The sequence below is a fragment of the Micropterus salmoides genome, unplaced genomic scaffold (assembly GCF_014851395.1).
Source record: "Micropterus salmoides isolate LMB-PRFRI ecotype aquatic unplaced genomic scaffold, ASM1485139v1 Ms_hic_scaffold_15, whole genome shotgun sequence".
NCBI classification, from domain to species: domain Eukaryota; kingdom Metazoa; phylum Chordata; class Actinopteri; order Centrarchiformes; family Centrarchidae; genus Micropterus; species Micropterus salmoides.
Window position 1 is genome coordinate 18,040,805 of NW_024040596.1, and position 15,644 is coordinate 18,056,448.

The window sequence follows — 15,644 nt, forward strand, 5'->3', positions numbered from 1 at the left end:
AATCACACATCTTTGGTTCTCTTTGAAGCCTGCGAGTACTAGTGAAAAGATGCAACATAAATACCTCAGCATGCTTACAAACAGCAAGTGCACGGGTGAAAAGCGTGACTCATTACACCCTGTCATACACCCCCTGTTTACAGTCATTCTGCTCAGGAAAGTATAATTCTTTACATTTTAAGTGTTGAAAGAGGCTGAAATAGCCGTTGGGTTGACCTTTGTGCACTCATATTTGATAAAAGGGCACCGGAAGCACACAAAAAACAAACCAAAAATGTGGCTACTGGTGGCTTTGTCCTTGTGGTATAGCAAACTGAATGTGCTGTTAAACGTGCCTGATAATTCACATATTTTAGTAAACACTGATAAAGACAAAACAATGACTGCTCAACCCTTCATATTTGTATTTTTTTTTTTTGCAGATATCATGCACATGACTGATAGCAGGATTTATTATCTTTTCTGCACACACAGGAAATACCTGATCCTCTGCAGCATCAATATTGACTGTTACAACACGTCTTCAGCAGTTCTTTCTTAGGAATATATACAAAGATACAGATTGTGCACACTTATACAGATTAAAAAATGTGTATGGATTGTGACTGTTGAGGGTTAACAAATGACTATCATAAAAAGCCATGCAGTGGTGTGTGCATGCACGTGTGTGTGAGAAAGAGAGAGGTAGAAAGCGAGAGCGAGACAGTGAGAGAGGGCAGTACTTCCTTTCCAGGAAAGAGAAGTTGTGCCTGTAAGACTGGTTTGTGCAGAATCTGGCTTGGCTCACATTCAACACATTTCTCACAACTCTGCTTAGTGTATTAAATTTTGGGGGAAATAAATCACTTTATTTGTATATATTGAATTTTTATCACAAACTATCAGCACTGCATGCCATTTAAGAAATTAGATAAAAAGCCTTTATTCTTACAGCCACATTATGTAGTAATTTTATCTTAAATAATAACAGCTTCAAAATCATTTTGATGGTACACTGACTTCTAATAGTCTGTCATTGCCTCTCCAGGTCTGGAGCACCTATATTGCAATTAAAATCCTGGGCAGGAAAATCTTTCGGCATAATGCTTTGCTGAGCCACATCACACACCAACAAGACTCTTAAGCATGCTAGCTATAAGAAGAAGCTCGGTATTCTCAGTATGGATCTCATGGCCGTGTTCAGCTGTCCTTAGCTATTTATGACAGTGGGGACGCAAAATTGCAAAAAACACCAAATCATACATAATGTTGCTAATGTTTACCAATTAACATGATATTATGTTACTTTTGAAAGTAAAAATAACATAATGAAAAATTAAATTCATTAGCAATAAAAGACACCACTACAGCCTCACTTAGGACCAGCACTGTAGCTGTATCACATAAGCTCAGTGCAACGGTAGACAAACGGAGGAATGGGCCCAAAATGCAGACAATAGCAGAGCAGGATAAATTTGCATCTTTACTCAAATGATCACCCTCAACTTATAGGAAAGTCCAAATTAAAGGCAAGGTAATACAGACAAAGGGGTAAGTCCAACAAAGGCAAGTTGATCCAAACACAAGGGAACAATTTGGAAATCCAGGGAAAAATAGAAATCAAGGCAGAACACTCAACATCAGACTACAACACAACAAAAACTGAACACAACTGAGGGCAATATATACTGAGGCACACCACACACACACACACACACACACAACCAGGCAAAGTAATTAGTCACAGGTGAGACACATGAGGAATCAAGGCAGACAGGAAACAAAGCTAGACAAAAACACCAAACACCAATGATTACAAAATAAAACAGGAAGTAAAGTTACTGACAACACACAAGGAAATGTGAAACCAGATACAACAGAGCAAGCAAACATGATCAACTAACCAAACCTAAAGAAGAACACAGAGGCAAAGAGTAAAACAGGAACGGACATTAACAAAATAACAGAAAAACACCACATTCGAATCCAAGGCCGTGACAAGCTGATGGTGGCAACATACAATTTGAACAAAACAAAATTTTGATTGATGCTGTTTAAATTTAATGGGTATGTTCGCTGACTTTATGCGTTCATATAACTAAAAAAAATAACGTAAAATTCAATGTACCATTATCTTTGTAATTACTACAGTGGCTGTGGTTCAGGAAAGATTTTTTAGTCAAGTCCAGTCAGACGACTCAGGTAAATACAGTTTATATAACTGTATCTGCTTTGCCCACACTCAGGAAAAAAAAAAGGTATCGTGCAAGTGAGACAGATATTCAAATGGCACCAGGTAGATACATTTGGTTATGAAAATAGCAAGACGAGGAGAAGAGTGGGCTGTGTGGTTTTTTAAGTGTGCATCACAATATTATGTGACCTTTCACTTGAGACATTTTGCATACAGTTTGCATTCCTTTAACATTTCAGACTGTGGGAGGACAGTCTCTTTACTGAGGTTGATGTTTGGTATTTACACTCACAGTGCACCGCACATTTATGCACACTATGAAATGTTGTAGGATGTCCACCATCTTCTTTACTGTCATATGCATAACAATGACAGTGAGGCAGTTGTTTTGAAACATGTTATAACTGTTTCTTCTAATGTGGCCAGATTGTCCAGACATCTTTGATATCCTATAAATGTTCTCAGCTTGACTGCATAATAATTAGGAGCAGCTTATTTTGCTCTTTAACACCAGTTTCAATTCATGAATCTTGTTTTTTAACTGGATTATCCCCCCAACAAACACAGACCCCTTTAAGCTCCACCCATGATATCACCTGCGTTCTCGTTCATTGTATTAATGACCCGTACTGTTTTTCTCCTCATCTTGATTGGCAAACTGGCAGCTCCACAGGAAAATCCCTAATAAGCATTAAGCTGCTGCTCAGTCTGGGAGAAGAAAAGGTGGAGGAAGCCACACACAACAGCCCAAAATCAGCCACTCGTGTGGATGCATCAATACAACAACAAGGCTGTTTAGGCATATGGCAGTGTAAATTGAAGATGAGGATGTTTTTGTGTGTGCTCTTGTGCATATTGCCTGTATCGACCTGTCTCCTGGTTCTCATGCAACTCTGTTCCTCGTTCTCTGTTGACGCTCGCCCCACCCTTGTTTTTCTGCCAGTCTTCTCTGCCAATCTTGTCTTGTCAGTCTTTTCTGCCTCAAAATAAAATAATTAAAAATAATAATTAGTAATAAATAATGACTTTAGAAACTCCCTTTAGGCTGCTTGACCACTTATTTTCAGAAAAGTGCTGCAGATTATCTGGACCATATTTAATTTATCAGCAATTTATTAACACAAAACTGCAGACTTCACTATTAGAAAGTCAGAAACTCATGAGCCTGTATTTACAACTGTGGTATTACAGTACTCTGTGGAAAGGATAAACACCATCTAAAGGGATGTTTCATTTATCATTGCTTATAATTGACCTATAAATCATTAGTAGCCTATATTATTGATACTGGAAATTCCAATCAGGTGCTTTCACTTTTGCTGATGGGGTGAGTGTTCTGAGAATAGAATAGAACAGATTAAATTAAAAAAATATGACATAGGTTAGGTTATTTTTCATATAATATAGTATAACATGACCTAATATAATAAAAAAATAGTTTGATATAATATAATATAATATAATATAATGTGGTTTAATCAATAAAAAACATCTAACTGAAGATCACCAGTTGCTTCCTGTTTCTGTTTCTGTTGAAGCCACGCGCGCAGCCGGGATGTGAAGTGAGAGTGAGGCTGCCCGCGAGCAGCAGCCCGGCAGAGGGAAACATCACGTGGTGACACATCTCCACGACTGACGTCATCGTCCCCATCTCCAAGCAACCCCTCCATCAGCACCCGCGTCACCATGAGCCCGAGCCGCGCTGTTGCCCGGCAACCCGTGCCTTGCGCTCGGGCCCGGCCTTGCCTTGCACCCGGCTCGGAGCTCTGACGCGGGTGTGACGTTAATGAGGTGGGTATCAATTTGTTATGGTGGCGGAGGGAGGAGGAGGAGGAGGGAGGAGGAGTTCCCCCTCTGAGTGCCGAAGCCCTGTGCTCTGCATTCCGGCGGAGCGCACAGGCACACAGCGGCCGCAGCGCAGTCCCGGGCCGAAAGACTTCTTTAAACTCAAAGTAAAGACGCGAGGACTAAAGTAGCTCCGCGCGTGTTTGTGTTTTTTTTCCCCACAGTTTGTCCACTTTGTTGTGTTGCTGATTCGTCGCTCTGGTTGTGGAATGGTTTACGTTTCCTCTGAGAGCTGTCTGAACTGTGAGAGAAAGTGGTTTATGCCCGTTCTTTAAGGTAAGACAAGACTTTACTGCCTGAAATTTCCTTTACGATATTTTGTAATTTTCTTCCCCAGCCCAAAGCTTTCTTTCGGTTAATGCCAAATTCTCATCACTTTTACTTTCTATTTGATCGGTTCAATTGAACAGTAAAAAAGTAACCACACATGGAATTATGGCTATTAACACATTAATAAAATCTATCTATCTATCAGTTTTTACCTTATTAAGAACTGGAATACGTTTGTACACATATTAATAGTAATAGTAGCCTAATAAAATGAATAGGCCTACATCATTTTCTTTTAAACATTTGGATTTCACCTCACCCACTCCAGGCTTGGAAGCTTGTATCCCACTTTCTCCCTCTGAACTCATTTGTTGTAGCCTACAAGGTTTTCACACTGACGCACCAGCACATAGCCAACATATATACTGTATATACTTATTAAAAGCTGCTTTGGACAAAAGCATCTACCAAAGAAGGTAATGTAAAAAAAAAAAATTAAAAGCAATGAAATATACAGCTGTCTTTATCTCTACAGGTACTAGCCTTGAACTATCCCAACACTGTAGCTGCAGACTGGTGGTGCACAATGGTGATCATGACAGAGAACAGTCGGGCGGCTCAGTCCAGCCCTGCCCAGGGAAGGCCCCTGCAGGTCGGCTTCTACGAGATTATCCGCACCCTAGGAAAGGGAAACTTTGCAGTGGTCAAACTGGCCAAACATAAAGTCACCAAAACACAGGTCAGCAGCTCTCTTTCTCCTAAATGTGTGACTGTATTTGCAGTTTTATAAAGATGCATAACCTTTAAAAATATGTATATATTTATAAAAAAATTGTAGTTTATAATTGTCCTTTGGTTTTCCAGGTGGCCATTAAGATCATTGACAAGACTAGACTGAACCCCTCCAACCTGGAGAAAATTTACAGAGAGGTGCAGATTATGAAGCTGCTAAACCACCCACATATCATCAAACTCTACCAGGTGTGTATTATCTTTCAGTCCTCTGCAGTGTTGCGGTTGGCCATGCATGTGTTTGCTGAACGGCGAGTGTGTGCATGCAGCAGTGTGTTATTCAGTCGGGGAGCCAGTTTGAATGCATGCATCAGAGTGAAATGTGATGGTGTGGAAAAATGTGCGAAAGGGGACAAATGTATTTCCCTCACTAACAATGCTGGGGTGCAGAGCATTGTGCCTCGTTATTGTTGATATGTGGATGCAGCAGCGCCATTATGTGTGGCAGAAATAATGGGCCTTTGTTATTTAAGTGGTTTGTACTTGCTTGTGGTGAGCTGCTGACTCCCAGAGCACATTGAGTCATAAGCTCAGCACAACAGCAACAGTGCAATCCCTTTTGACCTCCCTCTGTGCGTGTCTGCAGGTGCATGTGTGTAAGAGGGAGGGAGAATAATCAGGCAATGCTAGGAACAATGCACTTCTCAGATGCATTGTGTTGTTATATTATCGTAGAAGTGATTACAGAGATATGGGAAGCAGAGAAGCTGGTTAAAGTTGGGTCCCCAGGTCTGAATGTTAAGCCCAATTAGCATCTGTTAAAGCCAAGTGCAATGTGTCTGCACATCACGTGAGGGCCTCCCCACAAAGCACTACTTTACTCCTAATCAAATTAAAGACTTAGTGGGAAAAATCCGATTTTTTTTACCTACCTCAGCTGGCCTTTGTGAGCGCCATGGCACGCGTCTGGCAAGAAACAAACACCCACGCAAACAAGCACGCAAACAAGTTCTTTTTTATACTCTGGAGTTTTTCTGCCCTTTGTTTAACTCTGGATTGTTTTGCTACTTTTGAGGATTTTTTCATGTCCGGTTTTAAGCAGCTGAGCAGTGTTTGCTGGGAAGTCATGCCTGCAAAATTAAGAGCATGACATTATTCCTTGGAATCCCCAACAGTGTTTCCCATCAAATATCAGTACAATGTAGGGGTGAAACTATTAGCCAATTAAACTATCAGCTGACTAACAGATAAATAATTGGCAAGTATTTTGATTAATTTTAATTAATTTTGCTTATTTTTGGTCTTATGTGTAAGTAAACTAAATATCATTGTGTGACAGTGAGACAAGACAAGCACTTTAAAGACATCACCCTAGGCTTTAGGATATTGTGATGTGCATTTTTCACTATTTTTACTTTTTATAGACCAAATGATTAACTAACAGAATAAATACCTAGTAGATCCATCTGTAATGAAAATATTTGTTAGTGGCAGCCCCTAGTATAATGATGCTCAGTACCTTGATATTTATAATGCAACAATGTTATTAATATGGCTGTGTCAACTGTCAACCCTGACACCTTCGATGCAGTTCTTTCCACATTATAATGAGAGAGAGAGAGCTCCTGTCAAAGATGCTATCACAGCTCTGAAGTCTAACAGGGATGACCTCTGTTTGTATCCTGCATGTGATGCATCCTTGTTAATCTCGCCGTGCCCTTGGGTTGTCTGAGGTGATGCTAGTCAGATGGTTAGTCCTTGATGATGGTAAGCAATCCTCTTTACCACTGCGGCCCCTCTTTTCTGTACAAAGGGAGGATAGTGGCATAAGAGCATCTTGTGATCCAAGGGTTACATCCTCTTATTGTCTGTGGAGTTTTTTGGGGCAGCAGTCTGAGAAGGGCCTGATAAATCAGCTGCTCCTTCCACCGGTCTCATGAGAATAAAATGTGTTTTACCTATTTAGTCAAGATCATCGCAGCCTCTCCCTTTCTCTTTGTATTAGCCTCTCTTTGACCTTGTATTAATCACACTCTCCTGCCTTATCCCTTTAAACCCTTTAAATTTTAGTGTGAGAAGATACCAAATATGTCAAGCTGAATTGTCAGAATAAAATATAAAACAATATATTTAATATATAATATGTATAAAACAAGACATTAACGTGCAGCCATAAAACATGGCGTCTTGGGTCGGTGTAAACATTATACAGCTTCTACAACCATAAAGCTACTTTATGGCACAAAAAAATATGGATGTTAAGGGGTTAATCTTCCTTCTGGGATGGTTTGAGGGCCCTTGACGTGCCTTGTCTGTTCTTCAGAGCCGTGACGTCAGCTGCACCTCAAGGTGACAGAGCCCCAGAGAGCTGCCCTATCTCATAGATAAAGACTACTCCCCGCTTAGAGGCATCTGTGTATTGATTCATTCTTTGCTTGGTTTTCTAAAGGGGAAAAGAAATGAAAAGAGTTCATCTCCACCATTCAGTGGAATTTAGTGACATTTAATTCAAAGTTGGCCGGCAGCATTTCCCAGACAGGGCTTTGTCATCTGATGAAAATTCCTTTGTTTCTGCTCAACTGCATTGTCCTTGTCTGTGCTCTCCTGGGAAATGGAAGTTTTCTATGAGTTCCAGGAAACGATTGGGAATTGTGTCTTGCATAGTGCGCAGGGCACTGAGTGATTGCACTGGTGTTTTTGACACAAGAGACGTCCATGAACAGATCGTGCGAATCTATCTTTCCATTTCCAAGAACTAAAGAGATAGGGGTAGCTTGAAATTCAACACTATTATCCATTGCCAACTAGTGTCAGCCTCATGGAAAACATTTCCAACCGCTTGATGTTAGTCTGTCTGTGAATGTTATGCATTTACATGTTTCTCCTCTGGATTTTTGTTTACGTATATGAATGGGATTTACAACATGATATAAATTCACACAGGAAGTCACTGACGGCTGGCTTATGCAACAGGGCATTTCATGGAAAGCCAGGGTGTTGTTGTTTTGTGCGTGTGTGGAACAAGAATATGAAGAAGTATAAGAAGGGGATTTTTGTGGTTAGAAAATGTCTCATGCCCAGAGATGCCTGGAGTGAGCTGCACTGAAGGACTTGGAGCAAGTTTTACTCTGAAAATGTATTCTTCGTCATCACCAGCTGCCAATGACCCAGTTGGTTTAAACTCTTTTTCGCTCTGTGTTTCTCTTAGGTCATGGAGACCAAAGACATGCTGTACATTGTGACAGAGTATGCAAAGAATGGAGAAATGTTTGGTGAGTTCAGCTTTCAAATGTAGTTTTTTTTTTAAGTGTAGAAATTAATGTAGCCTAAATCTGTTGATTGTAATACTCTTTGTAATAGATAGAAAAAATAGATAGTAATAGATAGAAAACCACAACATTCTTGTCTCAAATATGGACTTGAACTAAAATATCCTCTCTCCCTCCAGACCACCTGACCTCAAATGGCCGTATGAGTGAAGATGAGGCACGAAAGAAATTCTGGCAGATTCTTACAGCCGTGGACTACTGCCATCGACACCACATCGTCCACCGTGACCTAAAAACCGAGAACCTGTTGCTGGATGCCAATATGAACATCAAACTGGCTGGTAGGTCTGCCATATACCGTTTACTGTTACTAAGGTTACTGGTTTGCTGGCAAGAAGGTGTTGTACGATGTGAGACAGTGTTAATTTACTTTTATTAGAAATCAATGTTTTGAACCTGACTCTACCTCCATGCTGTTTTTGTATTGTCTTCATGTTTGCCTGAAGAAAGTATTCGCAGCTTTGGGATTCTTAAACCATTCTAATTAAGTCATTGTTGTGCTGCCTGTAAAGTCTAATTAAGTGTGAATAATTCAAACCCTTTGCCTTTTGCATAAAGATATATTATAGCCTAAGTCTCTGAATAGAGCAAGACAACTGGTCTTTTGTGTGAGAGGCGATATGTTAGCTTGATCTGATCTATTCTATGAATCTCTCTAGATCTAGGTGTTGTGAAAATCAAGCCCCGAGGTCCTCACGGTGGAATTTAGAGAAAACAAACAAGCTTGAATAACAAAATCGTTGTGTCTGTCTTGCAGACTTTGGATTTGGAAACTTCTACAATGCAGGGGAGCCTCTGTCTACATGGTGTGGCAGCCCGCCTTATGCTGCACCTGAAGTTTTTGAAGGGAAAGAGTATGAGGGGCCTCAGTTGGATATTTGGGTAAGCTTAAACAAGGAAAATATAGACAGAATTATTCAATCAAGCATTACATTTTTTCTTATGCTAATAGTCTCCTGTTTGCTTTTTTCTTATCAGAGCCTTGGTGTGGTGCTTTATGTTCTTGTCTGCGGCTCTCTTCCATTTGATGGACCCAGCCTTCCCGCACTCAGACAGAGAGTCACCGAGGGACGATTCAGAATCCCTTTCTTCATGTCCCAAGGTACAGTGGCAACAAATCATAACAATTACTGCAACTGACTGATTCTGTCAAAATCTCAAAAAGCTCTAAATCCAAGACTCATTCCTTATTTACATCTTCCAGACTGTGAAAACCTGATCCGTAAGATGCTAGTAGTGGACCCAGCCAGGAGGATTAGCATGGACCAGATCAAGCAGCACCGCTGGATGCTGGCAGACCCAACAGCCGCCCACCAGACCCTTAGCCATTCCCTGACAGAGTACAACTCAAACCTGGGGGACTACAGTGAACCTGTGCTGGGCATCATGAACACACTGGGCATCGACCGCCAGAGAACTATTGAGGTGAGGGAACACCAAAAAAGTTTGGTAATGAGAAAGTGGAGGTTTAAGATTTAAAATTATTTGGGAATATCACTTTGTTGGGAGAATTGGCGAAATCTCCAAAGAGATTATACTTAACTGGAGTAGCAAGATTGAACACATATTATACTTGACTTTCAGAGAAATAGACCTAAACAAAGTTATAAAGAGAGGACCAGATGGATATAAGCTGGCATTAAGAGCCACAGAAGGTAAACAAAGCGACAAAGCCACTAATCTACTCTCTGTCCTTTTCTTCAGTCTCTGCAGAGCAGCAGCTACAATCACTTCTCTGCTATCTACTACCTGCTGCTTGAGAGAGTGAGGGAGCATCGCGCTCAGCAGCTGAACCGCCAGTGTGGAACTTGGAGCCAGAGACCCAGGAGCACCTCCGACTCCACAGGCCCAGAGGTGAGCACTCCAGCTGGGTTTATTGAGCTTAAAGATGTACGTATGTCCCGATCTAGCCTGCAGCCTGTACTTGAAGTCTAAAATCCTGTGTGCTTTCTGCTTGCTCTCAGGTGATCATGGAGTCCACCGACAGCTTTAGAACCACAGCATTTTCACTTCCAGCCAAAAGCACTCCTCCAGTGTACTCGGAGAAGGAGTATGACCAAGGTGGATTGTTCCAGGTGAACATATTTTGATAAAACTTGACAGCATTCAGCAGCTCAGAGGTTAGGAGACTTCACCCTCCACCCTGATCTACTAATAGACCACTGTGCCCCATGTGTCCTCTGTCAATCAGTGACTAACAACTCCTTCTGTTACAGCGGGTGGTGTTTCCAGTGGAGGCCAGCCTGAACAGACTTCTCTGGAACCGCTCCATTTCACCCAACAGCCTGCTGGAGACGAGCATCAGCGAAGAGGTGCGACCCAGGGACCTGGAGGAGGAGGAGGCAACACAAACTCTCGGGCCCCTGCTCCCTCCCACCACCACTTCCCGCAGACACACTCTGGCGGAGGTTTCGGCCCGTTTCCACCAGTGCAACCCTCCATGTAAGTATGCCACACATACGTAAAATAGCACATGCTAATCCCCACGCTGACAGATATACAGAGTCTTAATTTCTCCCCTGTCCTTTTTCTGTAGGTATTGTGGTCAGTCCCTCAGATGGTGCCTCTTCTGACAGCTGTCTGAAGTCGTCATCCAGTCCAGCACCCCCGCAGGCTGCTATGGGTGAGATGTCAACTCTTCTGGCCTCTGGGGCTGAAGGTAGAGCGCTGCTGCCTACTGGAGTTCCCCTGGCTCTCTCTTCCCACCTCCTGCCCCAGGCCCAGGGCAGCCTGCCAGCTGCCAGCTTCCAGGAGGGTCGCAGAGCCTCTGACACCTCCCTCACACAAGGTACAGGGGCATGGTCATGAAATCATTTATCCACTCTGATTTACATTTTTGCCATGTCCAATGTGTCAAATTATAGGATCAAAGGAGTATTGTGTAACACTTTCCTATGCCTTTCCACAGGCCTCAAAGCTTTCCGTCAGCAGCTGAGGAAAAACACACGCACTAAAGGGCTTCTGGGATTAAATAAGATCAAGGGTCTGACAAGGCAGGTTGTACCACCAGCCTCCTGTAACCGAGGCAGCCGTGGGTCACTGGGTCCAGCCCTCTCTGAGCACCGCATCATGCTGGAGGAGGTGCTGCACCAACAAAGGTGAGGCACACTATTACATAATTATTTGAGATTTTGTAGATCAGATGTTTTCAAACTGGGGGTGGGGCCAGTCATTGAATTAGTCTGGGCGGGGGGAGCCCACAGTGTCAGACTTTGAAAACCCCTGTGGTAAATAGAGTTTCATCGTCTCTGTTTTACAGGATGCTACAGATCCAGCACCAGCCCCAGCTTCAGGTCCAAGTGGCTCAGAAAGGACCTACACAGAATCCCCTGCTCTTTCTGGCCCAGCAACAGTCACCCTCACCTCCGCCTACTACCGTGTTTGCTTCTGCCTCCATCTTTGACACCCCCACCCCCTCTGCCCTGCCTCCTCAGCAAGCTTCAGTGGCTCTACAGCACGGGCCCTGGCAACAAACCCTCGAGACGGCCTCCTCTGGCTGCTCCTCATCCTCCTCATCCTGCTACTCCTCTTCTCTGTCCCCCGTGGCCTCCGCTGCTTACCTTCTTGAGGCTCGTCTGCACATCAGCCAGCAAACCCACCCTCACCCCCACACCGGCTTCCAACAGCACCCTCAGTCCACAACACAGAGTACCTTCACCATCACGTCCAAACCAGCAATGTGGAACATGGGCTCGGCCTCCAGCACAGATCCTGACATGCAGGAGTTGGGTCTGGCTGCGCAGCAGCTCAGTAGCTGCGTGATGGTGAAGTGAAACATCAGCCGTCATGACCAGTGAATGTTTTCTCTGTGGAAGAAGAAAAGAGAGCAAAAGTGGGGAGACGGAACAAAAAGTAGATTCAAGCGACACATTTACACTTTATTTAAGAACATGCGGTACACATGTGAGAATGTGTCCACACACGTGTGTATGTTGTGTATGCTTTTGTTAACATATAAGCTAAAAACTAAGCAATAACCAAACTCTGGACAAGGTGTTGAACCCGGAACAGACAGCCAGAGAAGCAATAATGAAAGACTCTTGTCCAGCTTCCTGATGGACTGAATAAAATGAGAGCTGACGTTAGCTGATACAGTTATGTCTCACGTGTTTTGATGCTGTCTAAGTTAACGATATGATTTTTTAATACTTTTAATACTTTTTTTGTGTCATTTCCTGTTCTTGATGTTTTTCACTTGACCGGACAGAAGACCAAAATCTTTCTTTTTTTTCTCCATATTTCCCACTTTGTTCGCCTTTCTAAAGAGACATTTCTCTGTAGCAGTGCAATGAACATGCAGTATAGTGCCCTAAGCTTACAACGTTCACTGAAGGAGTTGATTTTGATTAGTATTGAAACTGTGATATTTTTCCCCTCTGTGCTACGCAAATGCTGCTTTTACCTCAAGCTGCAAAAAGACTGCTATGTCCTCATCAGCCAAAACTGAAGGAAAGATAGTGTCTTGCTGATTGAGTTAAACTCAACAGGTACATCGGTCAGCTTGGTAGCACCTTACATATGTGGATACATCTTTCTGTATTCCGTTTGTTTGATAAGCACCTTCCTGTTAGATGCTTTTACTACCTCCTTGGCAAGAATTTGGAAACAGACAAACATAAATCCCAGAATATCAGAGGAATGACGATTTTCATATGGACAGAACAAAGCTCATGGGAACAGTGCAATATTTCACATTGAAATACAAAGATGAGGCTCTACATAGGATGATCAAAATGTACATGCAGATTTGCCTGAGGTTATTGTTGTTATTACCTTTAATATGTTTGTTTGCCGTGCTCGCTAGCTGAACAGGTACTAGTTTTGTAACATAATAACAGGATACTGTAGAAATTATAGACTGAAGGCATTTCAAAATGCTGTTTCTTCACGCAGCATGCTTGTCGTTCTTTAACTGAAAGGAAGAATTTGGGTTTTACCAAAGAGTGAACAGCACAAGACATGGTGATCTACTAAAGACACACTACTGACTTTTCACCTTGAATGCTGTTTGAAATTGTAGCACAGTGGTTAGCTAACATTTTCACATGATCTCCTTAGCTTTTGCTGTGACAAAACACCCGCTGCCACCAAATCCTAATGCTACATGTTGTTAATATCTCTATCTGCTATCAGGACCATGGTGGTATTAATTTTTGTACTTTTCTAGAAAAGATGAAGGAAAAAGGAGAACAAAAAAATCTGAACATAGCAATACCATGTTGTGCTGGATGTTGATGTTGTCCACATGTGACTAGAAATAGGTAGAACTTACCTGCAACAAGCTGATTTTTTTGTGCGGTCAGTTCAGATGACATTAGAAAACTGTAAGAGATGTGTAATATTGTAATCTTAGTTCGTTCACATCTGTGAAACATCTTGTAGAAGAGCAGTGTTTTTCCAAACCCAGTCCTACGTTGGAAACATGCAGTGTTGATATTTCTATCCAACTATTTTTGGCTGATTGCACTCACTACCAACACTTGTGCCTTTATGTGAACAAACCCACGATCAGAGGTCTCCATGTCTGATCACTACACTGAAGAAAGAAAGAAGAATGGCTCTGTTACTGGCCATTCAGTCAGAAGCCCCTTTTTGATATCTTCTCAGACCTCTCGCTCTTACCTGAATTTGACCTTTGAACTTGTGTGAACAGGAGCAAGAATTGCACTTTATTCATATTTCTTATTGCTGATTTTTTGGATGGAAAACCTTCACAAAATCAATACACTAAGAACCCTGATGCAAATCTGTAAAATGACCATTTTTGATAAACTTTGGATAATGATAAGTATTTCATTTTCTTATTTCTGATTTGTTACTTGACTGTGTGAGCATGTGCATGTCTGTGTGTATGTGTGTGCATGAGTGTGTGTGGAGGGACGAAGAGAAGAAGAAAGAAGAGAGAATGTTAGTTCAAGAAAGATTGTTTATTTATGTTGCTATTTATTTAAATAAAGTTTACTTCCTAAACTGTCTGTTGTTTGATTTTTTTAAAGCCATAAGTTGGAAAGATTTACTGTTGTGTTAATTGTAGACACCTTTACTACACTTTAACAACTCTTTTACAGGGCTTCTCATGCACTTTCATTCATATTAAATTTAGTTAAAAATAATAATAAGAGAATTATGCCCCCTCAGCAATGGATTATTCCAGTTTTTTACATCAGAATGAATGGTAGAAAAAAATAAATAAATAAAGGTGACTTGACTTGAGAAATGGAAGGATAGTGTTTGGCTGGTTTGTGGAGTCCATATTTGTTTTGTTTACAAACATTTCCACATTAGTAAGTGCCAAGTAGGAGATATCAGAGCTTGGATGTTTTATAATTTTTATATACCACAAGTTGTAAACGCATAATTATGATAGCTCTCTACCTTGTTGTTGTCCTTTGGATTGCCATACACATTGCATACTGTATTTGCACTTCAGTCTGTAAACATTTCTATTGGATAGTTTGCTTTACAACTGTGGCTTATGTACATTTAATATTTTTATATGCTGAAAAATTGCAGAGCTCACATAAAAACATATTACTTATTTATAGTTTTTATTTTTTAATTACTGTCCTTGTGACAAATAAAACCATTCAATTTAATTATCCGCATCTTCACATAGAACATGGAAATGTGAATTCAATCTGCAGTATGCCAATAATAATGATGCTGTCTCTTAAAAAGACATTAATACTAATTAATTAACAATTAATTAACATTAATAGTGAGTCAATATTACCAGTAATCATCAGTAACAATAAAGACTACTAGTAATATTTCTGGTGCAAAACAAATACTGTTTTATTTATCATTTAATCATTTGATAGCTGCTTGAATAATTGCAGAGTTGTATTATTTCATCAAGACTGGATACAAAAACGGGTATTATGTAAAGTCATTTCAAAATACTGCCACTAACAAAGAAAACATTTTATTATGACTCATCCTCTTCCACTAACTGCTGATGAAACACACTGATGATGCACTGGCACCCTATGATAATGCTGTGACGCAAAGTGATGATGCATTGGACCCTGATGACCCTCCTGCTGGCCGGTTGTTCATAAAACTAAGAATGGACAGGTGTCTGACGTCTGGTAGGAAAGGCTATGTGGGAGTCAAGTGACGCAACAGCAAAAGGAAAAGCCAAACAGCTCTCCTGCTTGCTCATTATCTCCAGTTAGACAAGTGAAAGAAGTGAAACTTAAATTCCTGCAGGACTGCACGGTGTACTTGCTGCTCGCTACATGTACAGATTTACACTGTGAGGAGCGATTCACTGACACATATGCACTCACACA

General features: G+C 41.3%; 1 protein-coding gene across 1 annotated transcript; it reads left to right on the top strand.

Annotated features, from left to right (window-relative positions):
- Window positions 1-4,004: 4,004 nt before the first annotated feature.
- Window positions 4,005-14,140, top strand: sik1 (salt-inducible kinase 1). The gene is made up of 14 exons (XM_038720743.1): window positions 4,005-4,294; window positions 4,824-5,027; window positions 5,153-5,269; window positions 8,229-8,292; window positions 8,469-8,630; window positions 9,107-9,231; window positions 9,328-9,451; window positions 9,554-9,774; window positions 10,054-10,203; window positions 10,314-10,424; window positions 10,566-10,791; window positions 10,886-11,137; window positions 11,258-11,447; window positions 11,609-14,140. The coding sequence occupies exons 2-14, from the start codon at window positions 4,875-4,877 to the stop codon at window positions 12,120-12,122; spliced, it is 2,409 nt and encodes an 802-aa protein (XP_038576671.1). The 5' UTR covers window positions 4,005-4,294; window positions 4,824-4,874; the 3' UTR covers window positions 12,123-14,140.
- The last annotated feature ends 1,504 nt before the right edge of the window (window positions 14,141-15,644 follow it).